At 36.5% G+C, this 25,656-nt stretch overlaps 2 protein-coding genes across 4 annotated transcripts in view; one reads left to right on the top strand and one right to left on the bottom strand.

Moving 5' to 3' along the window:
- The window catches only part of LOC306885551 (gamma-enolase-like), a 20,955-nt gene extending 3,716 nt beyond the window's left edge, over positions 1 to 17,239 (bottom strand). The window contains exons 1-9 of one of the 2 annotated variants that reach the window (XM_079442159.1): positions 17,181 to 17,239; positions 6,201 to 6,250; positions 3,817 to 3,902; positions 3,442 to 3,537; positions 3,204 to 3,262; positions 2,258 to 2,327; positions 1,209 to 1,342; positions 858 to 1,080; positions 569 to 766 (exon numbers count right to left, since the gene is read on the bottom strand). In XM_079442159.1, the coding sequence (XP_079298285.1) occupies positions 569 to 766; positions 858 to 1,080; positions 1,209 to 1,342; positions 2,258 to 2,327; positions 3,204 to 3,262; positions 3,442 to 3,537; positions 3,817 to 3,901 (865 nt within the window). In that variant the 5' untranslated portion in view covers position 3,902; positions 6,201 to 6,250; positions 17,181 to 17,239. Of the gene's footprint in view, positions 1 to 568; positions 767 to 857; positions 1,081 to 1,208; positions 1,343 to 2,257; positions 2,328 to 3,203; positions 3,263 to 3,441; positions 3,538 to 3,816; positions 3,903 to 6,200; positions 6,251 to 10,351; positions 10,432 to 17,180 lie in introns of those variants that run through there. The other variant, XM_079442160.1, reaches the window with a different exon arrangement.
- LOC306885550 (chromodomain-helicase-DNA-binding protein 4-like) overlaps positions 15,850 to 25,656 on the top strand; it is a 25,051-nt gene continuing 15,244 nt past the window's right edge. The window contains exons 1-10 of one of the 2 annotated variants that reach the window (XM_079442157.1): positions 15,850 to 16,138; positions 16,535 to 16,657; positions 18,355 to 18,476; positions 19,526 to 19,753; positions 19,851 to 19,969; positions 21,132 to 21,388; positions 22,398 to 22,522; positions 22,728 to 22,863; positions 23,827 to 23,996; positions 24,139 to 24,372. In XM_079442157.1, the coding sequence (XP_079298283.1) occupies positions 16,606 to 16,657; positions 18,355 to 18,476; positions 19,526 to 19,753; positions 19,851 to 19,969; positions 21,132 to 21,388; positions 22,398 to 22,522; positions 22,728 to 22,863; positions 23,827 to 23,996; positions 24,139 to 24,372 (1,443 nt within the window). In that variant the 5' untranslated portion in view covers positions 15,850 to 16,138; positions 16,535 to 16,605. Of the gene's footprint in view, positions 16,139 to 16,444; positions 16,658 to 18,354; positions 18,477 to 19,525; positions 19,754 to 19,850; positions 19,970 to 21,131; positions 21,389 to 22,397; positions 22,523 to 22,727; positions 22,864 to 23,826; positions 23,997 to 24,138; positions 24,373 to 25,656 lie in introns of those variants that run through there. The other variant, XM_079442158.1, reaches the window with a different exon arrangement.

Genomic DNA, 25,656 nt, shown 5'->3' with positions numbered 1-25,656 from the left:
TAGCAAGAAAGCATTATTGATCAAAGGTGGCAGCGTAAATAATGATAATGTTACAAAATAGATTTATTTCAAATAAATGCTGCTCTAATGAATTTTCGATTCACCAAAAAAGCCTGAAAAAAATGCATGGTTTCTTGGTTTTCATGGTTTTCTTTCTTTTGGTGAGCAGAAGAGACTTTTTTTCTTTTAAAAACACTGAAATAAAAACTTTAGAACAAGTGAAAGTTATCATATTTACTAGTTTGACACGATCATGAAAGGTTGGATGTAACTTAAGGTTGATAAATCGTTATATTCCTATTCTCATGCTAGCTAGTTTAATTTTTAAGTGTTAGTGAAGGGTGTGATAATTAATTGTATTTTAATAATAATAATTAAATTCATTTCAATAATGACAATTGTCCCTAGACTTTCAGTGTAGGTGCATTACTCTAAAAACAGGCAAAGTAAATGAATTTTTTTTTTAATGAATTTACAATGTACATTCCTTTAAATAAACCTCAAAGCCTTACTATATTAACATTTAAACTTTAAAATTCCTTTATGTCTTATTTGATTTCCAGTTTACCTGGATAATCGTTGACAAACGTCTGGTAGATCTCTAACAGCTCATCACTGGTGATGTGTCTGTCTGGGTTTGGAGGAGACTTGAAGTCGAGGTCGTACTTGCCGTCACGGTAGAACTCAGAGGCGGCTACATCCATCCCAATCACGACTTTATCTGTGAAGCCGGCCTTGTCTATGGCCGTCTTTATCAACTCAAGTGCTGTGGAGGTGTGACAGAGAAGCCAGTAATGGATAAATTCATTACGATGAAATTGGATCACACGCTCAGACAAGTCAATTCACTGATTCACCTTCACTGTTCTCCAGGATGTTTGGAGCGAATCCTCCCTCGTCGCCGACGTTGGTGGCGTCTTGGCCGTACTTCTCCTTGATGACACCCTTGAGCGTCTGGTAGAGCTCGGCTCCGACACGCAGGGCGTCACGGAAGGACTCCGCCCCCACAGGAAGCACCATGAATTCCTGCATAGCCAGCTTGTTTCCAGCGTGGGAGCCTCCGTTGATGACATTAAAGGCCTGACGAATGGATAGAGAAGATGTACTTAGTCAGTCTATTTCCATAGATAATCAAGAGAAAATAGCTACAGATGTGAATAATGATGTTGCGAACTGAAGTCATGCTGTTGAGTAATGAGTTTTCTTACAGGAACTGGCAGCACTAGTTCTGTGTTTCCTGCCAGATCAGCAATATGACGATACAGAGGGACGCCTTTTTCAGCCGCACCGGCCTTGCAGATGGCCAGAGACACTCCCAGGATGGCATTAGCTCCAAACTGAGCTGTAGACATGATGAACAGATTTAAAATGTCAATTTTAAATTAATTTAATAATTATCTAATTTTTATGTGATTTATATGCTAGTGTCATTGTATAAGAAATATATTTTTCCATAAACAGTGTAAATTTTAGTTAGTGCTGGGCAACGATTAATCGCAATACATATACATAATAAATATACACAGTCATACATTATATAAACAAAAACTTTTATTTTTGGATGTGATTAATTGCGATTAGTCGTTGCCCAGCATTAATTTTAGTATAGTCTAATGTTTTAAACTAAACTACAATTAAAATATTTGGGATCAGATTTGGGATATTTTTTTATTTATTTATTAATATTTGTATTCAATAAGGATGCATTAAATTGATTAAAAGTGACAGTTAAGTAATTTATTAATAATAAAAAATATTTCTCGAGCAATAAATCAGCAATTTAGAATGATTTCTTAAGGATCAGGTGAGACATCACAGGAATAAATTACATTTTAAAATATATTCTAATAGAATATATTCTAATAGAATAATGTAACTTTTTTTATTATAATTTATAATATTATAATTAGGTCTCCTAAAAAACACAAGACTCTTTCATCGTTTACTCAAACTCTTGGCTTTCAAACTTGGCAGGTCACAATTCTTTACAAGCGTTTGGCGTCACTGACAACAAATCTGGCACAACACACTTGTACACAGCATGTTTTAATATAAGCTAGAGTGGAGGGTATGATTTCCAATAAATAAGTTACAATTTGGTTATGGCTTCAGAAGACTTGGCATATAGCAAATAAGGTGTATAGACATATTGTATGCTGTTTTGTCCTTCTAAGTCATTGTATGTGCATTTTCAGCACTGAACATGCGGCTGAACATCTCCTTTTGTGTTCCACATAATAAAGAACATCATACTTACATTTGTTCTCCGTGCCGTCCATTTCGATCATCATGTTGTCCAGTTTCTCCTGTTCCACCACACTGATCTCCTAGAGTTCACATCATGAAGATAAATCTCTCAAGGTTAATAAAATACAGTGATTGATGCTTGATGAAAATGTTGTTTAATCATTAGCCCTGCTGCTGTGAAATTAACCTTGTTAACATCAAATCATCTTCAAATAAAAAAATTGCAATATTTGAGTTTTTAGCTTTTGCACTGTAGACATGGGGAGTATCTGTAACTTAAAAAAAGACATGAAAACGAAAGAATGGAATGTGTAGATCAGAATGAAAATCAAGACCTGGATAATAGCAGATAATTGTGTCTCTGCCTTTGGTAGATTGGTAGCAGTGGGACCTGTTTTAAAATCTCCTGTTATAAGTAAACGAGTATAAAAAAATGAAAAGAAAAATGATTAAGGAAAGTGCAGGGGTGGGATCTGATTCTGATCCCATCTGATCGGAATCTGATCTGTAAAACAAACAAACAAACAAATAACAAATAATTCAATTAACAATTGCTTAGAATTAAACAGTAAAAAAAAAATGATTTAAAACTATTGGGAAAGTGGTGACAAATATCTGGAGAAAAAAACTGCATGGAATGAAAAAAAAAACAGGAGCCTGTAAAATGATGTAAATCATAGTGAAAATGCATTAAATAAACTCGGCTGTGCTCCCATTAAAACCAAGTATATTTTGAATATAAGCTGCAAATTATTAGATGCAGATTTTTCACTTTTTTTTTTTAAATCGCATATATACTGAAATTAATGCTTAAATATCTCCGCTTAATTCAGACCTTTTCCAGAAATAAGCAAATATGCACAGATTGCAGTTTATACCCCTTCTTGTGCTGGTTGAAAACTGATTCTTTGGTTATTGAACAAAGGTTCATTAAACACCATTCTCTTTGCACTTACAGATGCGATGAGGGCTGGTCCGAGAGTGTCATTAATGTGCCCAACAGCCTTCAGTACACCTTAAAACACAAGAAAAGCAAAGAATACAGGTCACTGCAAGTAAAATTGAAGATAAAATAAACAAAACTATTGCAGAAGGCTTCAAAAATATGATATATTTAGTTTGAATTGATCTAATGTTATAGTGATGGTTAATGGTGCTAATGTTATGAATGATGGACCATCTGTGATCGCTCACCTTTGCCCTTGTAACGGCTCTTGTCTCCATCTCTGAGTTCCAGAGCCTCATAGATGCCTGTCGATGCTCCGCTGGGCACCGCAGCCCTGAACAGACCTAAAAAAACACTGACACTTCAAATCTGTCATTTATTCCCAGCAGTGATTCATATCTTACTGATACATCAACTTGCATTTGGATATATTTTGATATTGTTTGTTTTATTAGATTTACTGTATTATTGACTGTATTTTGCATTTATAGATGTTTTTAGTAATGTTTTGAAGGAATATTTAATTTAATTTACATTGTAGGTAACACATATTCCTTTGCTTTTAAAATTCAGGATGACATTCTGCTCATCCCTTGTTGTAGAGAGAGACTCTATTGATTCACCTTTATCAGTTTTCAGGTCCACCTCCACTGTAGGGTTTCCCCGAGAGTCCAGGATTTCCCTGGCAACGATGCTCACAATGGACATCCTTAAACACAGAGAGAAAACAAGAGGGGATGAGCTAAACCTCTGCTGACTCTAACTGGACAGGACGTTTAGAAACTGTGTCCACAGCATCCTTTAATTGACCTTGTGTGAGTAAAACAAACATCTAAAAGTGAGCGAGTCCGCCAGCATGTCAGCACGAACACAGTTTTGTTCTACCTGCACCTGCAATAAATCTCTTTTTACATTCGAAATGCTGCTTAAGTGCAAAATGCATACATTTAAGTGAAGAACTAGGGTTTTTAATAGACAGCATGTATTCTGTGATCCAGAAAACTACTCGCAGAATGAGTATTTTTGGGACATGCGGAGTGCAATTTGTTCACCAAAGGTGTTTTATATTATACACTAGTACACAAAATGAAGCTTTTGTGAATTTTTGTGCACAAAATCAGTTTTGAGTTTAGTGTTTGGTGCATAAAATAAAGTACTGACTACATTTCTGTTGTTGAAATGCAGCAGGGTTTGGGTTTCTGTGTACAAAATGCATTAGTGTAACTGTATTTTTGCATGAAATACCGTGTTCTGTGTCATTTAGTTTACACAATTAGTCAGGTTGCACTTGGTGCCGCAAAGAGTTGACAAACCTACGAGTCCGAGAGGTCCAAATCTTTGTGTTTTTTAGTCGGTAGCCTTATGGCCAGAGCACGGACATATAGCGCAGTTGTGCTACGGGCGTCCCGAGTTCAAATCCCAGCTCGAGGACCTTTCCCAATCCCACCCCCCTCTGTCTCTCATTTCACTTCCTGTGACTTCTCCACTGTCCTATGCTAATAAAGTCAAAAAACACCAAACTGAATAATCTTTCAAATCTTTTTTCTGAAGGAATGCCAGATTTTGTTTACCCATCCAATTCGATATCAAACACTCAACATCACATAGCCATTTGCAACCCATTTTACTTCTATAATGTGTTTAATTTCGAAGTAAAACAAAAGGAAAACAAAAGCAGAGCTGTGGAATGGATGGGATCATGAATAATGTATGTTCTGTACAAGAATGCGATTTTGTTAAAACAATACAAATAGCTATTTGGTTATATAATTAGGCTATTATTCAATTTTGTTTAAAGATTAACATTTAGAATAAGGTGCACTGGTGAATCATTCAGAATAAGACCAGGAACGTACATCCATTTTGATTTAACCCTCAATGTCTTTCCAAACACATCATGAGTGCCAATCAATCTGATGGCTTTGAAAATGGACCCGTTTTTCTGGAACATTCAGTTCCAATGCCAGATACAGTTCAAGCGAGATGCCACCCTGGCAGCCAATGAAAACCCAGAACATGCAAATTGCATTCTAAATATGCGCACGTGTCACCTTGCTAATGGAATGCGTGTCTCGCAGCACCGACCACCAGCGTTTAAACCGGGGGAGGAGGAAGAGGAGGAGGAGGAGGAGGAGAAGGAGGGGCTTTATTTGTAACGACAACACTGGCATGTATGCCCGCAAGTGCCAAGGTCCGAGCAGCTCCTGACCGTGCATCTGAATCCGGACGCTGCTAATTTGTGTCGTGCCAGTGTGATACTGCAGCAACCGTGCTGTCAGCAGAGCAGATATACAGATGGGAGGGGGCGATCTGCGGAGGGGTGGGGTGCATAGCGCAGAAAAGTGGCGTGATGGGGCAAGAAAAAGATAAATAATTTAACATCCCTTTGGCGAAAAGAACAGCTTTCTAGAGCATCGAAGCGAACGGCACGGATTGTAATGAGAACTAGCGATGGCTCGTTCACTAGCGATTCGTTCTTTTTGCATTAGTCACGTGACAAATATACGACTCGGAACTCTCGAGGTGAACTAATCGTTAGTGTCTCTCATAATTTACTGCACTGTAATAATTTTTAAATCTAACATTTTAACTGAGCTCTTTAAGTGACTTGAACAAAATAAGATTCAGTTCAGTAAAATAAACAATCTTCCAATGAGAACAGATTGGACACATACTGATAACACACGCAGCCTATATAGAAACAGTAAAGCAGACACATAGTGCGGGATCCATCTGCCCGACCCTTCACCAGCGGGCACCAGAAAACACTGCCACCCAAATTCACAACCAGCATCCCAACATAAGGAGTGACTCCGCATGCAACTGTCTGTCCGCAGAGGCGTGCTCTAAAAACAGCAATGTCCTGACATAATAATAAATAATTGCTCATAAATTAATGCAACATTCACAAAATCATGTCCAAACAGAATAACACATGTTCACCTATAAGCCAAACCATCAGATGCATTAATGATGCAAAGGTGCAAAAGAAAGAATAATTGATTACCTGCCGTCAGTGCGCGTAGCCTTGCGTTAGGCAAGCCTGGAAGTGTCGAGCTGCGGAAGAGAGAAGCAAAACAGAGTGAGGGTGGGTGCAAACCAGAATGAGAGCGAGATGAGAGGAGAAACAGAAGGGGGAGGGGATGAAAAGATGAGTCAGAGGAAGATGCTGAGAGGAGAGGAGGAGAGAAAGAGGAGAGAAAGAGGAGGATGAGTAGGTCAAGGCGACTGATTAATAAGCGGGAACGAGAGACCCAGGAAGAGGAGGGGAGACAACAAACACAAGGTGCTGCAATGTTCCTCCGTGACTGCTGGTAAAAATAGATGGAGGAACTGGGTAGAACGAAACAAGATTAAAACCCTCCAATGTTACTAGGGAATGCAAAGCTTATGATAAATATTGAATAGTGATTACAAATCGAACCTGCAACAAATAAAGTAAGGAATTTACAAAAGTTATGATGTCAAATTAATAGCCTAATAAATAGCCTATTTAAAGCATTCTCAAATTTATGTTGATTTATAATTGTCATGCCAATAATATAATTTGTAATGAAAAATGCTGCATTCGATTGTAAAAGAATGCAAGATAGTAATAGTTTTTTATTTTTTGCAAAACAATAACCTTATAAAGTCAACCTGACATCAAAATTATTTTATTTTTATTTATTACAAAATTACAGATTTTTATATAACTTTATTCACTTTCTTAATATAGGCTACACTTATTTTTATTGTGTAGAAATTTGTCTAAATGACAAAAAAAATTTATTTTTATTGAAATGAAATAAGTTTCACTGCCTTTGAAACTGCTTTCTGTTGTATATTTGTTAACCAACAGCCAAAAAACGAATAAGTATATGGTTTTATTAAAATCTCTTTTGCTTATAGGCTACATTCTATATCAAAACTCATTTTTAACAATCCAGTAAAATTCCAATGGAAAAAATTAAGATCTGTCCTACATTTTTTCCCTTGTTGAATATCTTGTTTGAAACAGAAATAGGTTTCACAGAAGAAAAAAAATGCATTGCAGCTGTTGTTGACTTTTAATTTAACAATACGTTTTACTTTAACAAATTTGTTCTATATTTATGAACAGAATCTAATTATAGAGAACATAGTCAAGGGTCTTGCTGAATGACAGATATCATTACAGAAAATGGATTATATATAGTGTTTTTTGTATGTGTGTGAGTGTGAACATTTAGACTGTTTATTAGACTGACACATAAAGGTGAGTGAAAGATAATTACAGTTTATTTTAATAAGATTATTTTTCAGGGAATTGGGTCACACTGATCTTGACACTATACAGGTCCTTTTCAAAAAATTAGCATATTGTGATAAAGTTCATTATTTTCTGTAATGTACTGATAAACATTAGACTTTCATATATTTTAGATTCATTACAACACAACTGAAGTAGTTCAAGCCTTTTATTGTTTTAATATTGATGATTTTGGCATACAGCTCATGAAAACCCAAAATTCCTATCTCAAAAAATTAGCATATCATGAAAAGGTTCTCTAAACGAGCTATTAACCTAATCATCTGAATCAACTAATTAACTCTAAACACCTGCAAAAGATTCCTGAGGCTTTTAAAAACTCCCAGCCTGGTTCATTACTCAAAACCGCAATCATGGGTAAGACTGCCGACCTGACTGCTGTCCAGAAGGCCATCATTGACACCCTCAAGCAAGAGGGTAAGACACAGAAAGACATTTCTGAACGAATAGGCTGTTCCCAGAGTGCTGTATCAAGGCACCTCAGTGGGAAGTCTGTGGGAAGGAAAAAGTGTGGCAGAAAACGCAGCACAACGAGAAGAGGTGACCGGACCCTGAGGAAGATTGTGGAGAAGGACCGATTCCAGACCTTGGGGGACCTGCGGAAGCAGTGGACTGAGTCTGGAGTAGAAACATCCAGAGCCACCGTGTACAGGCGTGTGCAGGAAATGGGCTACAGGTGCCGCATTCCCCAGGTCAAGCCACTTTTGAACCAGAAACAGCGGCAGAAGCACCTGACCTGGGCTACAGAGAAGCAGCACTGGACTGTTGCTCAGTGGTCCAAAGTACTTTTTTCGGATGAAAGCAAATTTTGCATGTCATTCGGAAATCAAGGTGCCAGAGTCTGGAGGAAGACTGGGGAGAGGGAAATGCCAAAATGCCTGAAGTCCAGTGTCAAGTACCCACAGTCAGTGATGCTGGTGTTGGTCCACTGTGTTTTATCAAGGGCAGGGTCAATGCAGCTAGCTATCAGGAGATTTTGGAGCACTTCATGCTTCCATCTGCTGAAAAGCTTTATGGAGATGATTTCATTTTTCAGCACGACCTGGCACCTGCTCCCAGTGCCAAAACCACTGGTAAATGGTTTACTGACCATGGTATTACTGTGCTCAATTGGCCTGCCAACTCTCCTGACCTGAACCCCATAGAGAATCTGTGGGATATCGTGAAGAGAAAGTTGAGAGACGCAAGACCCTACACTCTGGATGAGCTTAAGGCCCCTATCGAAGCATCCTGGGCCTCCATAACACCTCAGCAGTGCCACAGGCTGATTGCCTCCATGCCACGCCGCATTGAAGCAGTCATTTCTGCAAAAGGATTCCCGACCAAGTATTGAGTGCATAACTGAACATAATTATTTGAAGGTTGACTTTTTTTGTATTAAAAACACTTTTCTTTTATTGGTCGGATGAAATATGCTAATTTTTTGAGATAGGAATTTTGGGTTTTCATGAGCTGTATGCCAAAATCATCAATATTAAAACAATAAAAGGCTTGAACTACTTCAGTTGTGTTGTAATGAATCTAAAATATATGAAAGTCTAATGTTTATCAGTACATTACAGAAAATAATGAACTTTATCACAATATGCTAATTTTTTTAAAAGGACCTGTACTAACATTCATACTGAGATGAAGAGGGTATTATTTTGAAGATAACAGGCTGTATGAAACTCTTGGCCATGCAGTCACAATTACATTATATTGCGGTGCTTCAGTGTTATGAATGTGATTAATGTTTTTCATGCTTTTAAAAATATATTTAATGTTATTAGAGAATAGCAGTAATGTTTCTTCCTTGATCAACAAAGCCCTTAGCTGAGATGGTTTCACTTACAAGAAATAGATTTTTTTTTTTAAATGTAAAAAAGCTTTTCATTTTTTTTTAAAGTAACTTAATCTGTGTAAATGTGTCTGGGCCGATTTGGCTAAAACTGTTTATTAATCTGTTAGTTGCTAAATTCTCAAGAGAAAAAAGTAGAAACACCGTCAGGACATTAAAATTTGGATTAAAAAAATTACAGACCAATAGTAAACGTTCATGTTTAAATAGGTTTCTTGAATCACTGCAAGTACAATTAAGAGGTTTACATTTGAGCAGCTTCCTTAAGTAAACCTTTTTATTTCTCTTAATCTGTCAATGAAATTCATTTGAAGATCATTTAAATACAGTACATTACAGACCATAAATTCCAATACCAAATAAAGTGAATAGTTTACCCTAAAATCAAAATGAGTAAAATATATATTCACACTCAGGCCAAGATGTTTGAATGGGGACTCATATTTAGCCAGACGCAGTGATCTAAAGTTAAAGACATTGAATGGATTTGTTTCAAAGATGTTAATTGATGGACTGGAGTGGTGTGGATTACTTGTAAATTATTGTGATGCTTGTATAAGCTGTTTGAACTCTCATTCTGACGGCACCCATTGAGGATCCATTGGTGAACAAGTGATGAGATGCTAAATTTCTCTTAAAATCTGATAAACAAGCTCATCTACATATTGGATAGCTGGCCGGTGAGTTAATCTTCAGCAAATTTTCATTTTTGGGTCAACTATTCCTCAGATATGCTTACTGAGGTCAATAATCAAAAACTGTAAGTGGATTCACTCTCAGAAAAAAAGGTACAAAAGCTGACACTGGGGCGGTACCCTTGCAAAAGGTACTAATATGTACCATTTAGGTACTTATTTGCACACTTTAATGTACATTTAAGGTACCAACATGCACCCTTTAGGGTTAAATAAAATACAAAGGTGTACCTTTTAAATAGGTACCACCTCAGCGACAGCTTTTGTGCCTTTTGAAAAACTTAAAAATTTTGATTGAGTTTAAGGCTTGAACAAAGTAAGAAATTGCTGACCTGAAATGTGATCTTTATCATGTTGAATCAAGGATGAATCAAGTGTTCAAGGATAATAAGAACAGCAGTGTCTCTTTGTCCCTTTTTAAACGCCACTCTTAAAAGAAAGACCTTTTCATTGTGTTGACATCAGAGCCTGGATGAATAAACAAATCTGTGGTACATATTCTGTTGAGTCATGGCTTTCCAGCATGTGTCAAATTCACTTTAGCAGACAGGTCACAGAGTCACAGGACTGTCATAAATTATTGTGCATTTCTTTCACAGAGTTGTCTATTTGTACTTCAAAAAATACAGCAGTATTTTCTCAGAATAAGAAATCTTGTCACTGTTGACGTCCACATAACTGCTATTTAATCGATATAACATTCTGTGGAATCATATTTAAATTAGGGCTGTCAACGTTAACGTGTTAACGCATGTGATTAATCTAAAAATTTTAACACGTTAATATTTTTTTAAACGCAAATTAATCGTTTCATAAGGTTTGACCCCAACTTCTTGCCATCATCGCAGCGCGGAAGGAAGTAATTGCCTGCATCCCAATGTGCACACTATCCATCCTAAATTCTATGTGATATTAGTAATTTTCAATACTATTTAGGGCAGAGAGAGAGAGAGGGAGTGAGCATCTCATCTTGTTTGCTGTCTGAAGGTAAATAAAGAACTGTTGATTGAATAAGTACAGCGTTTTCTTTACTCAAGAAACACTATATTTATAAAGGCTAAAGTTTTTTTGTTGTTGTTGTTTATAAGGAGCAGAGAAGAAGAGTGTTTTATATCATTTTGTTGCCGAGTCACAGCCAAATAGCTTGTGCTGAATATTTTATAATATGATATTTTGGCCAAATAACAGAAAAAACTGAGCGCCCACATAGCAACAGAAAACTGTATAACCTGCAAGTTCATGAAAACGTAAATGCGATGCACGTACTGCCTCTGATGTGGCGGTATAATGACGGGGAAAAAGCATGCAGGTCAAAAACGTTGTATTTGAACTTGATTTTAATATAATGACACATGCAACAATGCAAATAAGCGTAGCCTATCTATAGTCCTATACATTTATGGTAACACTATGCAATAAGATTTCATTATATTAACTAGCATGAGTGAACAATGGACAATTTATTCCAGTAGCATATTTATTAATCTTTAATGTTAGTTAAGGAAAATACAGTTGTTTATTGGTAGTTCACAGTGCATTAACTAATGTTATCAAACACAGATTTTGATTTTAATAATGCATTAGTAAATGTTGAAATTAACATTAAGATAAATGCTGCAGTATTGTTCATTCTTAGTTCATGTTAACTACACTAGTTAACTATTGAACCTTATTGTTAAGTGTTACCCTTTGTATAAATGTATCTGTATATAATAAAGCCACAATACCAACTACCAATAGGAGGTTTCCGGCCTACAGCAAATATTTATTTTGCTTATGTCACAATATAAGGTAAATCTGGCCCTGTACATTTTACTGATTTTTGTTGACAAATTGGTTTGGAACAGCTGTTGAATAAACAATTAATCTTAACTATTATGCTTATCTATCTGCGTGACTGACTTGATCACTGAGAGAGCATTGACTTGGTATGATGTCGGTTCAATGTAAAACTGAATTTTTTAAAAAATAGCTTAGATGTAGTAAACTACTTTTGCCATGTTTCTGTAGCTTAGCTTGCTACATTTCCCAGGGCTGTAGCTTTAGTGTAGTGAAGATTCATTTAATGAAGAGTAACTGTTAGCTTAGCTCACTACATTTCGATCAAAAATAGAGCTTCGCTACTGAAAAGCTATTTGATTCAGAAAGCAGCGACGCTACTGAGAAATGTAGTTAAACTAGTAGCTTCACTAACGTTACTTGTAGCGACACTACTGCCATCACTGGGATTCATTTCAGATAGCTCAAATCACTATTACCATGTAACTTGCTCAAACTGAATGTATTTCAAGTCTTACTGAAATCAAACCAGCCATTAAAACAATACAAATATTCGAGATGTGTATTAAAACTACAATAATCAAGTATGTGGACATGTGTCTCTGCGCCTGCAGTTTGTGTATATCACTAGGAGGAGCAATATCTCTATGCCAGATTTGCACAGTCAACCACTAGAGGTCACCATCAACACATTCCTGATTGTAATGATTATTTTACCCTAAATTAGTATAGTCAAGCACTCAACTAGTAAATACACACTTCATTTTTCAGACAGTCTCCTTAGTAAATGTTTTAGTGATTCTTAGTCTTCCCCTAAAATGTCCTGTGTTATTAATTTTTGGGTTTACATCTACAGGATTTATGATGTTTTGTGCTCCAGGCAGTTTTACTGTAGTTGGATTATGGATGTGAATAAACACCCTGCATGGAGCATTCTTAAGACTGCTGTGCTAGAAATTGCAATCATAAACTTACCATTGCGTTATGTTGGTTGGTTGGTTAAAAATAGCACATAACTGGCACATCTGGAATAGAGATGCCATGAGTCAGTTACTGAAGAGATATTATGTTTTTATAGTACAGACTCTGTCTACACTACCACTGCAGACACTAGATCAGAAAGCTTTGAGAACAGAAAGATCTACAAACTATAGTACATGTAGAAAAAATATAGTGACTACAGTGTATGTGGAAGGTCTAAAAATTTCCACCTACTTCAACTTAAAAACTTGAGTTCAGCTGCTGACTTATAATAAAACTGACCTTACAAAAATCAAGTTAAATCTTGTATAACTTTAAAAATTAAGTTGAAATTGGTTAAATTAATTTGAAGAGTTTAACTAATAGAAAAACACACGCTGACTTGACTCATTGATCATATCATTTTTACAGCGTGCAAGTTTCTCATCCCAAGTACAAAATAGCATGGCACTTACTGAAAAAACTATTTTTTTTATCTTCTATTTAACTGTTCAGTTTGTGATCTGAATTCATTCCATATGAGAATATAGCCTATATCTATTTCCATGTGATCTACAAATAAATAAGGCAAACCCAGTGCTCCTAAAAGCAATATGAATTAATAAAGAGCATGCAATTGACCTGATTTCAAATGTTTCCATTGGTAACGGTCGCAGGTTGGGAAAATTACTCATCTCTTGCAGTGCCCCATGCATATTTATTTATTTAATCTGAATTATTATTTTTTTACACGTCTAAACTACTTATAGTGTGTTGTATTTCATAGTGTGTTGCCGCGGGGGGGCCCGAAGCTAATGTATTATAATTAACATCCATTGTTTACTTACAGAAGTACAATAGGTCCATGTGATAAAATTAATCGATTGCAATGCTTTGGAATATGATGGGGGTGGGAAATGAGGATATGGAAATGACACAGCCATTATATGGTAATGTATATCAAATGAGTCATACTCATAATGTTCATTCTGGAAGCCTTGACCAATTACTTCCCTTTCCTCATGTTTACAATGAACATTGTGCGTAAATATCTGTACGGTGTGCAAAAACAATTAACCAGCCTACTGAAGGATAACGTCTAGTCAGTGTCGTAAATATGAAACTGCAAAGCTGAAGTTGCTAATGCAAGGGTGCAGAAATCAGTTTATGCAGTTTTGCATGATTTAGTATTGGTTCAGGCTGAGATTAAAGGGGGGGGGGGGGGGGGGGTAGTCGTCAGGCATATTATGGGATGTCTGGGCCATTAGGGATGGGGGAGGGGTGGGGGCTGGATTGAAGGGGGGAGGAAAGAGGGAATATCGCATTCGGGACTGTTAATTTTTGTCTCTTTACATTTAGGTGGTTTTTTTTTTATCTGGCTTTGTGGTAGAAGATTCACATGTGAGCGAATGATTTTTGCATTTCTACCTCATGAAACAGACTGCAATATTCTTTTTCTGAATTGAGTAAGAACCCTTAAAACAAATGCTCACGTAGCACTATTATAAATATTACTATTTCCAAATGCATTTAATGTACTGCTATAGTTGCACATGCAAAGTCATTGAAATCACAGCCTAATTGCTTTCGTTTTTGGTCCGATCCAACGTCCCTTAAGAGTTTATCAGTAGCCATCTCTGATGGTGTCCATATGTGGCTCTTTCACCCAGTTATGGAGTCACGTTCGGCTCGGTGCGGGTGTGGGGGGAGCAGGGAACTAGCAGAGAGAGCGTAAAAGGAGTATTATGGTATTCATTTTAGCATGCATGGTAATCTGAAACCCCTCCCTTACACCCCCACCACCCCAAAAGACAGACGCACACACACACACACACACACACACACACACACACACAGAAACACCTCTTTCTTGCATATTGCCATGACAACTGCCAGCACAGGAAGAAAATTATGGTCTGTTTTCTTTTGGCTGAGACATTATTACTGGATATTTGGTGCTTTGGAGTGTGGAGGAGGGGTGCTCCTGAGTGGGTTGTCATGACGACCACCTCTATATTTCTTTGATATGTAATTATGCTATATGGTGCCTACCATTCCCCATCCCCCCACCCAAGAAATTACATTTGTTTCTATATATGTACATGTGTGCATACATCTGTGCTGCATTGTGATGGATGTGCATCAAGATCCGTCAGTGTTTGTCATTTTTACTTCTCTGCATGCAAAGAAATCTAGGTGGATGATAATGGGGTGAAAATGGCAAAAGGTTAGCTATGGTGACAATATGAGGAGGACAAACGGGTCTCAATGTCCCATCTATAACTTCTGAAGGCCTCAATCAAATGGTGCCAATTCCATTTTAAACACTTATATAGCAGCACTATCAATGTGAGATTTTAACTTGAGAGGCAGACCGTCTTTGAACGTGGCCTTGAAACTAAAAATCCAAAAACAGGTCTGCACTCTGGTTCCAACACTGGGTTTTAGCAGTGATGCCATAGAAGAACCATTTTTTGGTTGCCTAAAGAACATTACAGTGAAGAGTTCTTAAAAGAACCCCTTTTTTTCTTGGTGTAAAGAACATTTAAAAAATCTAAAGAACCTTTTTCCACTATAAAGAACCTTTTGTTTAATGGAAAGGTTCCATGGATGTTAAAAAAATTCTTCATTCTTCATTATCTGCCATTTGGGCTCATTTTTGACCCCAAACCAAAGTTGGTTGCATGCGGGCAGAACAGTTGCAAGCTAAAATGCCATTGGCCTGAAGTGCACTAACCTTAAGTTTGGATCATATATGGCGTTTTATACGCTCACAAATGTCTACTGTAAATACAGAACTGTAATAAGGAAGCAGGCTGGCGAGGAGTTGCTAATCGACTTTTTTCCCCTCTCTCTCTCTTCCGGCTCAGTTCCCGTTCATTCTTTTTTCGGAGTTATGGTTATTGTGGGATGTCATGACTATGTTTATTATTATGGGATGTTAACTGGGGTGGGAGGAGTGGCTGTCTCCATGGCAACTGTTGCTAAGGGCACGGTGGAATGGGGAAGAGAGGGTCTGTCTTTGGTTGTTGTTGGGGGGGGGGGGGGGGGGTTATTATGGTCTGTATGTTGCAAGGTAACTATGCGGTGGGGGGAAGGGTGAATGAATGTCTGTATGTATGTGTATGTGTGAATATGGGGAGGGAGATTATTATGGGATGTCTGGCCCCTGATCTCTTTGTGTCTATGCAAAGGGTGTAAGTGGCAGAAGGAGAAACTGCGACGTTGTGTGCATCCTACATAACCTGGATACACTTTCACTACATATTCATTATAAACAGGAATATTACAAAAGTGTTGATGAAAAGGAGTCTATACAAAGTGGGGATATTTTAGATTGAATTAGCTGTTTGTTTGAAAAAGGGAACAGGTCAAGTTGTGTGAGTACACTTTCTAACATTGTATTAGATTTATTCTACTTATGTTTTTATAAAATCATATTATTTATGACATCTTTTAATGCATGTAAAATGAAAGGAATCTTAAAAGTTATGGAGACTTTGCAGGTTAGCATCCCTAGCCTGCTTAGCTAATGCTTCACTCACATCATGACCCATTTGCCTATTAAATCTCCATAACTTGTTTCAACCGCGTGTTTTAAAAGTTTAAGCATGCCTTTTTTTCAGTTGCATTAAACCGAATGATATATGTTCACCATTGTTAGATATATTTGCATTTCTTTTCTTGTCACGAGTGACCACTATGATCAGCATGCTACCGTGACTATTAACTTCCGTTTGTATTGTTCTTTTATTTTCTGTCACCCCCGGCTTCAGGAAGGCACCAGAGGAGGCGAAAATCGGCACACAAGTGTTCACAATCCTCTCTAGCTGGTGGAATCAACAATATGTCCAGTGAGGACGACAGAGACGAATCTGAACATCGCTCCATGATGCCAGGTAAAATATTTACGTTTACTGACGCGGGTCAACTCCACTGGATCAGTCGGTTTTGATGTCGTTTACTGTGTATGTGGATGAAATGCAGATACACGAAATATTTAACCGGATTATTCACGACGTATTTTATGTTCTCAGTTGGACTTTATTGGTGCGAAACTTCATTTATTCGACGAAGCGGTGGCTAGTCGGCTAACTAATGCTAAACAACAAGCGCGGTTGATAGAATCGAGATGTTTTCTTTCTTATGAAACATAGTAAACCGGAATTGTCGATTTTAAGAGTAATTCACCTTATATATTTGGATACCTTTGCAGTTTATCACCCCCTTGATGGTTTCTAGTCAGCGCTTTGTTTTGCCGGTTTTTTACGCGGCTAACCGTCAACCTACCTGCTATTTTTACCGTCATACTCAGTCTTTATATTAGTCAAACATGGCACGAAATGTAAGCACATTTGGGAGCTTATTGAACAGTACTTCTGGTTTTATAGTAACATTAGATGTGTAATGTTGTTGTTGTACCTGCATCGGTGCGTAGCGGCCTACCGGTAACTTAACAGTCTCATGCGAGTTTGACGCGTGAGGTTTTTCTGTGTTCGCGCGCGCTGTCGGCCTGTAGCGTCCAAGCCCCAAAAATTGCTATTTTGCGTGTGAAATAACTATAAACGTTGGTTTTTAAATTTAATATTTTGATTTTGCACTTCAGCGTGTGCAGGAATCGGATGTGACGCCAGTTTTTTAGGGAAATGGTTAAAGGGGGGCTGACTGGAGCAAAATACTCGGTGTATTTTCGTATTTGTGCCTTACTTTCTCTCTTAAATTACATGATTAGTAAGATTAATTTTAACCACTTTATGAAGGAAATTATTTTTTTTCATCTGGGTCGTGTGCTTAATTTAGTATCTATGGTGCAGTCAGTTAACTCAAAGCGGCTGCTATATTAATTTTTCTGTGGTACCTGGAGAAAAGCCAGTATATTGTTTTTCATAATGAAATCTGAGTCCATTAAGATCTTATCAGACTACTGTCATCCATGGGAAAATTTAGTCAAAGACTGACAGAATAATAACAGTGCAGTGTCACTTGCCCAAACAGACATAGTAAAATCAGTGCCATATGCAATGTTTGCAATCCTGTTACCAAAAATAAATATTGTACCTGATTATAATGCTCAAGTCACTTATTTCAGTGATTTATCTTTGGTCATTTAATACTTCCTGTATCACAGTGAGATCTCACTGTATAGTGCACAGGATGATTTTTAACCGGCCCAGATCGAATGACTAAAATAGATTTGTAGATGACTAATCAATTGCTGTAATATTATTAGATTAAATGTAAATGTCAAAGCACTGTGTTGATGATTGATTGCATTATTCTGAGCAGCTCTTCTTCTAATTACAGTGTTCACATTCTCATGACTTATTTTATATTTAAGTCGCATTTTAATTTTAAAAATCGTAACTTCCAGACCTGAAAAATCAGTAGAAGTTTCGTAGTGAATACGGATTAAATCTTCAAATAAATATGCAGACTTATACAAATAGGTATTTCTCAGTGCAATGTGTGTAAACATTATTTTTATGAATATTTATGGAATAATTCTTATCCGGATGACTGGGAAAGTATAATTTATCAAGGGAAAAATAATTAAAATTAAATCATTTATTAAATAGTTTGTGTGTTTGTTCCGCAGACGAGGATGACCTGGACGAGGAGTTGTCAGAAAACGATGCCCCAAAGGTGAAAAAGAAGAAGAAAGCCAAAAAAAGTAGCCGAGAGAGCAAAGGCAGCAAGAGGAATCGCTCCCGGAGAGAGGTAATGGCCTTTTCTGTGAGTGTGTGTGGATATTGTTTGTGTGTGATATGCTTGGAGAATGCGATATTCACTGCCCTTATGTTATGGATTAGAAACCTCCCCCACAGTGTCTTAATGAGAAACAGAGCAATTTAGCTGGCGCCGCAAATGGGATAACATGCCCTAATGACTGTTAATATCAAAGGTACATAATTCCATTTTTTGAGCCACTGAATCCAGATCTGATTGCTTCATTAATAATATCTACAGCTGTTGTGTTCAAAAGACAAAGTGCTTTTGTTGTAACACAGTCATGTAGGCTACTATCCAAATTTCAACTTTTCATTTGTGCTGCAAAATCTGATTCTTGACTAACTGATCAAGTGATCCTTTTATTTTATTTTCCTGCAGGATTGCATTTAAAACTAGTTTTAACATTTAGCAAATGATTTTACAGTTAAGCATGCTGATTTTATGGCTATATGTTAATGTTTATTTACATTAGATATTTGTATATGTAAAAACGAACTTGTCATGCTTCAGAATTGGCAAAAAGCGTTAACACTAGGAGATTTTTAAATCTTTCTGAAGAAAGCCTTATGCTCACCAACCATGGCTACATTTATTTGATAAGAAATACAGTAAAGATGTTTATATTTTGAAATATTATTAAAATTTACAAGAATAGCTTTCTATTTTAAAATTGTAATTTATTCCTGCGATGGAAAAGCTAAATTATTCCGGTCTTCAGATGATCCTTGAGAAATCATTCTAATATGTGGATTCGATGCTTCTTATTATCATCAATGTTGTTTTAATGTTTTTGTAGATACTGTGTTTTTTTCAGGATTCTTTGAATAGAAATTTAAAATGAATAGCATGCATGTAAAATAAAAAAACTTTAACATTATAAATGTTTTTGTCACCTTAAAAATCTTTAAAAAGTTCAAATCTTTGAATAGTGTAATACATTAATATAAACTTCATCCTAAGATCTTGTTTTGGACAATGGACTAGTGATTTTACCGGCATCCTAAGCTGATCAAACATCCCTCCTGTGTGTTCTCCAGGATATCGGCATCAGTTCTCCGGAGCCAGTGGAAGGCCCTGATCTGGACGGTGGTGAAGGAGACCGTTCAGAAAGCGAGGGTAGCGACTACACACCTGGCAGGAAAAAGAAGAAAAGAGCCTGCACCACAAAGGACAAGAAAAGAAGCAGCTCTGGTGCCGACAGAAACTCAGCCGCTTCAAAACGGAGAGAACCTGAGGAAGAGGAAGACGAGGATGATGACGATGCTGTGAGTTCGTATGGAAGCTAAATTAACTGCATGACAAAGTAAATATAAATCGAATCACTCAGTTCTATAAGATGTGTTTTTCTGAACTGATTTCAAGGAGCCAAAAAGTTCCTCTCAGCTTTTGGATACCTGGGGTATGGAGGATATCGATCATGTCTTCACTGAGGAAGACTATAGGACTCTGACCAACTACAAAGCCTTCAGTCAGTTCGTCAGGTATGAGCGCATTACCAATATGAGAAAAATCATTGAACGTTTTTGTAGTAAAGTCACCATTAAAACCAGATTGACAGTACTTATTTTTTATGGAATGTTGTAGTGTTTATTAGAAATGATTTAGCTGTGGACATTACTTTTATTAAAGTCCGTGTGCCCTCATAATCTTTAAACAATTTAGACGTCTTTTCTGATGTCGTGTGCAACGGTGGGACAGTAAGCTGTCACTCGCGTGAAATCGCAGCAATGGCAAACAAAAACGATCCCAATGAACCAAAATCAAGTCCTGCCTTCTTTTTCGTATTCAATCGGATATGCATCACAATGGGGAAGAAAGCATTATTTCAATGTTTCATGCTGATTTTAACTGCTTTTTCATTTGAGGACATGTGGTATCTCATTACTTGCGATATTTGCTCATCATAATCATAGATAACTTGGTGTCTGACAAAAGTATGTTAGATGCATGTTTAATTGTTGCTGTAGTTGGTTTTCTCCATTTCTGTTACTGGAGTTTGGGCTCCTGTCACCTTTGGCTTGCTTAGTTGGAGTTTCAAAAGACACTTAAAGGGATAGTTCACTGAAAAATAAAAATGGTCATTATATACTCGCCCTCAATTTGTACCAAACCTGTATGAGTTTCTTTATTTCTGTTGAGAACAAAAGAAGATTTTTTTGAAGAATGCTGGTAACCAAACAGTTGACGGTAGCCATTGACTTGGGGAAAAATACCATGGAAGTCAACGGGTGAACTATATTACTGATTTGACTGTACTGACACTATCAGATGAGAACCAAGCTTGAGCTAAAAAATCACAACATTGTGTTATGTAGAGCTGCTTTTTAAGCTGACTGTTTCATAATGTATGAACTTTTACAGTTACAGAACTGAATCAGCATTAACCTTGAGCTGAATAAAGACACTATTGTCTTTTTTTTTTTTTAGAGCTGCTTTGACTCATATTTTAAGAAGTTTGCAGAAGTGTGCTATGAAGAAACTATCTGTATTGAATAAAGCCCTATATAAATAAAGGTGACTTGTTTGGAGCGCTGCATGATGTTAATATGTGCAGGTCTGGAATATGTTGTTGGCAATAAAATCATCAATTTAAATGGATCTTTGCCTAAATTGTAACCATTATGTCCTTCCACAATCTCACAGGCCTCTGATTGCTGCCAAGAACCCCAAAATCGCCGTTTCCAAAATGATGATGGTTCTGGGAGCGAAGTGGAGGGAGTTCAGCACTAACAACCCTCTGCGGGGCTCGGCTGCTGCCACCACAGCCCTGGCGGGCGCTAGTGCCACTGTAACTGTTGAAACGGCAGCAGAAACACCAGCCGCTGCAACCAGAGCCCAAATCAGTGCCGAGTCCACACCAGCAGCTCCCATACGCAAGGCCAAGACAAAAGAGGGCAAGGGTGGGTGCAGACTTGTTTCAGTTCTTTTAGTTTGTCTTTTCCTGATTTTTTTCACTATGTGAATGAGCGACTGCCTGCTGTAGCAGTTGTTTTCCCCAGCTTTGTTTGTTTGATTTGTGCGTTTTCATCTGAACAGTATTATTATTATTGACATTCAGCAGTTGTTTTTCGCTGTGTTGCAGAATAATGGTTTCCTTTTGCATTTACTTCATTGTGCTGTGAAGCTCATTTCACCCCAGATTTCTAAATTGTGATCTTGTCACATTATAATGGTTTCCGTGAAGCTATTATTTAAAAATGGGGCACTTATTCGATCCAACAGCAAACCGCAGTTGCTCATTTCACGTGCAAAAAAGGGAAGCAAACATGGACTGCTTATTGGTTTTGGTGCAGAAAACCTGAACCTCCGATAAAAATGTATGAAATTAAGAATGTACTTTAAGAAAAGTACGTGAATGCAAATTTAAGACGCGTGAATTGATCAAAACTTTGGGAGCGGTAAGGTTTTTTTTTTTCTCAAATATATTTATTGAACATTTTCCAACTTTTAACAGAACGCACATGAATATAAACCCTAATCATTAAAAAATTGGTCAAATAATGTATCCTAGGCTACTAAAAAGATAAGATAAAAATTAGGTACTCTATTAGATAAATGCACTAAACACATAGAGGTGGTACAATACAAAATCAAAATCTTATACACTCACTTGATGTATTATATTTTTCACCAATGCTGCATTTATTTGATCCAAAATACAGTAATAATTTGGAATATTATTAAAATTTAAATGGCTGTATTCTATTTTTTTTTTTTTCCCCTGTAATTTTTAAAATTTTCAGCAACATTACGCCAGTCTTCAGTGTCACATGATCCTTCAGAAATCCAATAAACAAGATACTTTATAGGTGATTTTACGTGCTAACAGGGTTTGTGATGTAGGAGTTCTTAGCCACTAATTGTTTGCGTGCTGCATGGCAAAATTATGATAATTCCTGTGCATTTCAGGTCCCAATGCACGCAAGAAGTCCAAACCCGCTCCCAAACCTCAAGAGAAGAAGGTGAAGACCAAAAAGGTTGCTCCTCTGAAGATCAAACTCGGAGGCTTCAACAGCAAGAGGAAGCGCTCTTCTGTAAGAACCTACTTTTTTCCAGCTTGCCTTTGCACTTATCTTTTAACCTTTTTCCAAGAACGATGTTGTTTTTTTCTTTGCTTGCTCTAATTTTAAACATAGCGTCTCACTAATGACATCCAAGTAATTTTCTGGTCATTTTTCAGGCTCGCGGTGTATTTCTCTCTGCTTTAAGCTCCTTGTTATTTCCAATTCTCTTTCTCAGAGTGAAGAGGACGATGTTGACGTGGACAGTGACTTTGATGACGGCAGTATGAACAGTGTGTCCGTTTCGAATGGATCAAATAGCCGCAGTAGTCGCAGCAGCACTAAAAAGAAGGCCAAAAAGAAGACGAGAAAAGGTGAGGATCTTGTGTTCTCTCTCTCTGTGCTTGTGAATAACTCATAGGCTTAATCAGGCCAAGGAAAGGCCTTGTCTGCATCATAACCTCTTCAGAGAGCAACTGAAGAGTCCAAAGATTTTCTGGTTTTTGTTGCATTCATAAGAGAACTGATTTGGAAAACATCTTGTGTATACTAAAACCGTCGGGAAAATTTGGAAAGCCTAGAGTGAAATGTTTGTGAAATTGGAGATCCTCCCTTAAAAATAAAAATGCATTTGAGTCAACATTACTGTCATAGAGTCCTATGAAATCAGTTTTATTTTCTCCCAAATTATTACCCCCCCAAATTACATTCCCCTCCCCCATTTAAATTTTCTGGACTTTTTTTTTTGCGTCTGAATTTTTCTAGTTTTAATTCTTTTACTTTTTACTAATCAAAAAAATATATATATCTGATCTACTGAATTCATGCAATTTTATCAGTTTAATTATTTATTAAAAAAAAAAATTCTTACAAGAAATTGTTTTGTTTTTTTTTATTATTTTTTTTTTTCTGAAATGGTGTTGTGCCTGTATTACTTTTTCTTTATTTCTGATTTAATATAAATTTATTGTGATAAACAGAAGGAATCAAATAAAGGCTTAAAACATTAACAATTAAATGATTTTTTTCTTACATAAATGAAAATGTAAAATTTTTTTTATTTTTTGCCAAACAATGCTGAATACCAGATGTTTACTGTTAAAACTAAAACATGGAAGAAAAAAGGTGTTATTCCTCAAAAAAAAAAAAAGTTTTAATTTTACTATTACCTTAAGAAGGAACTGTACAATAGTAATATTTATTTCTCTTACAATTACTTGAAGTTGTATGACATTGTGTTATACTTAAATTTTTATGGCTGGATTCCTCATTTCTGTCCAAAGAAACATCACAGAAATCACAGGATCGTTGATGTAGCCTCTCTCTTTCTCTGCTAGGTGATGATGATGGTGATGGATATGAGACGGATCATCAGGATTACTGTGAGGTCTGTCAGCAGGGAGGAGAGATCATTCTCTGTGACACCTGTCCACGAGCTTATCACATGGTCTGCTTGGACCCTGATATGGAGAAAGCACCGGAGGGCACCTGGAGCTGCCCACACTGTGTGAGTGAACTAACTCTGAATCTCCACATGAGTTCAAACTAACACTGCGGCAGCTGCTTCCATAAAATGTTTAGATTTGTCCAAAGAGCTTTGTCAATCCCTGATGTGCCACTGTGCTCAGCATCATCTCTTCCTCTTTCAGGAGAAGATGGGCATCCAGTGGGAGGCTCGAGAGGATGTGTCAGACGGCGAGGAGGATAACGAGGTGGGAGGAGATGCGGAGGAGGACGACCATCACATGGAATTCTGCAGGGTGTGTAAGGACGGCGGAGAGCTGCTGTGCTGTGACTCCTGCCCCTCGTCGTACCACATCCACTGCCTTAACCCACCGCTGCCTGAGATTCCCAACGGAGAATGGATCTGCCCTCGCTGCACTGTGAGTCAACCGGGTTACAAATTGTAAATATGTGACCCTGGACCACAAAACCAGACATAAGGGTCAATTTTATCATCTAAAAGTTGAATAAATAAGCCTTCCACTGATATATTGTTTGTTGGATCGGACAATATTTGGCTGAGATACAACTATTTGAAAATCTGGAATCTGAGGGTGCAAAAAAAAATCTAAATATTGAGAAAATCTCCTTTAAAGTTGTCCAAATGAAGCTCTTAGCAATGCATATTACTAATCAAAAATAAATTTATTTACTGTAGGAAATTTACAAAATATCTTCATGGAACATGATCTTTACTTAATATCTTAATGATTTTTGGCATAAAAGAAAAATCTATAATTTTGACCCATACAGTGTATTGTTGGCTATTGCTACAAATATACCCCAGCGACTTAAGACTGGTTTTGTGATCCAGGGTCATGTATAAAGGTCAAGGGTCACATGTGACTCCAGAAATTTAATAATCGACTGATCTATTAATTGATTTATTTAATTAATCAATGTTACTACAGCAAAACGCATGTCGGAGACTCAAATGGCATACAAATTGCCTGCTTTTGAAATATAAGTGTAATACCATTAATATATTTTATATAACATACACGCATAGTACTATAATATTTTTAGATAACTGTAAATTAATATAAATGTACTACCAAAACAAAATATAATTATAAATCTGAGTTTTATTTACAAAATAGTTTTATTCAGTACATGCGGTTAATATACAAGTTTCATAAATATAATATTTGTATATTTTATATAATACACACATAATATAGTATTTAAGCGTAAATGTAATTGGGGCTCAAATAATGTACAAATAGCCTACATTTAAATTATAATATAACGTAAAGGTAAATAACATCAATATATAAATATAATTAATACTTATGTATTTTAAATAATATACTATACTCTACTAGTAAATATAGTTACTATACAAGTAAAAAAAAAAATGTATTTGGGATGTACAAATAGCCTCCTTCGCAAAGATACTGTAATGCAAATCTAATATAATATACATGCATAATAAATAATATTCAAATAGAAGTAGCAAAAATTGGGACTCTAATATGCAAAAAAATACTTGGATTATTTAGACATGGATAATATAATTTAGAATTAATATAAATGTTGTTCATAAATAATTGGGATTCAAATGTACAAGTAGCCTAGCTTTGATCATTTAAATAAATATGCTTAAGAAATACGAGTATTAGTAAAGTATGGGTATTATTATTTTCAATCCACTTTTTTAATAT

This window comes from Barbus barbus, assembly GCF_936440315.1.
Source record: "Barbus barbus genome assembly, chromosome: 19".
Taxonomy (NCBI): Eukaryota; Metazoa; Chordata; class Actinopteri; order Cypriniformes; family Cyprinidae; genus Barbus; species Barbus barbus.
This window is presented reverse-complemented; position numbering and strand designations above follow the sequence as displayed.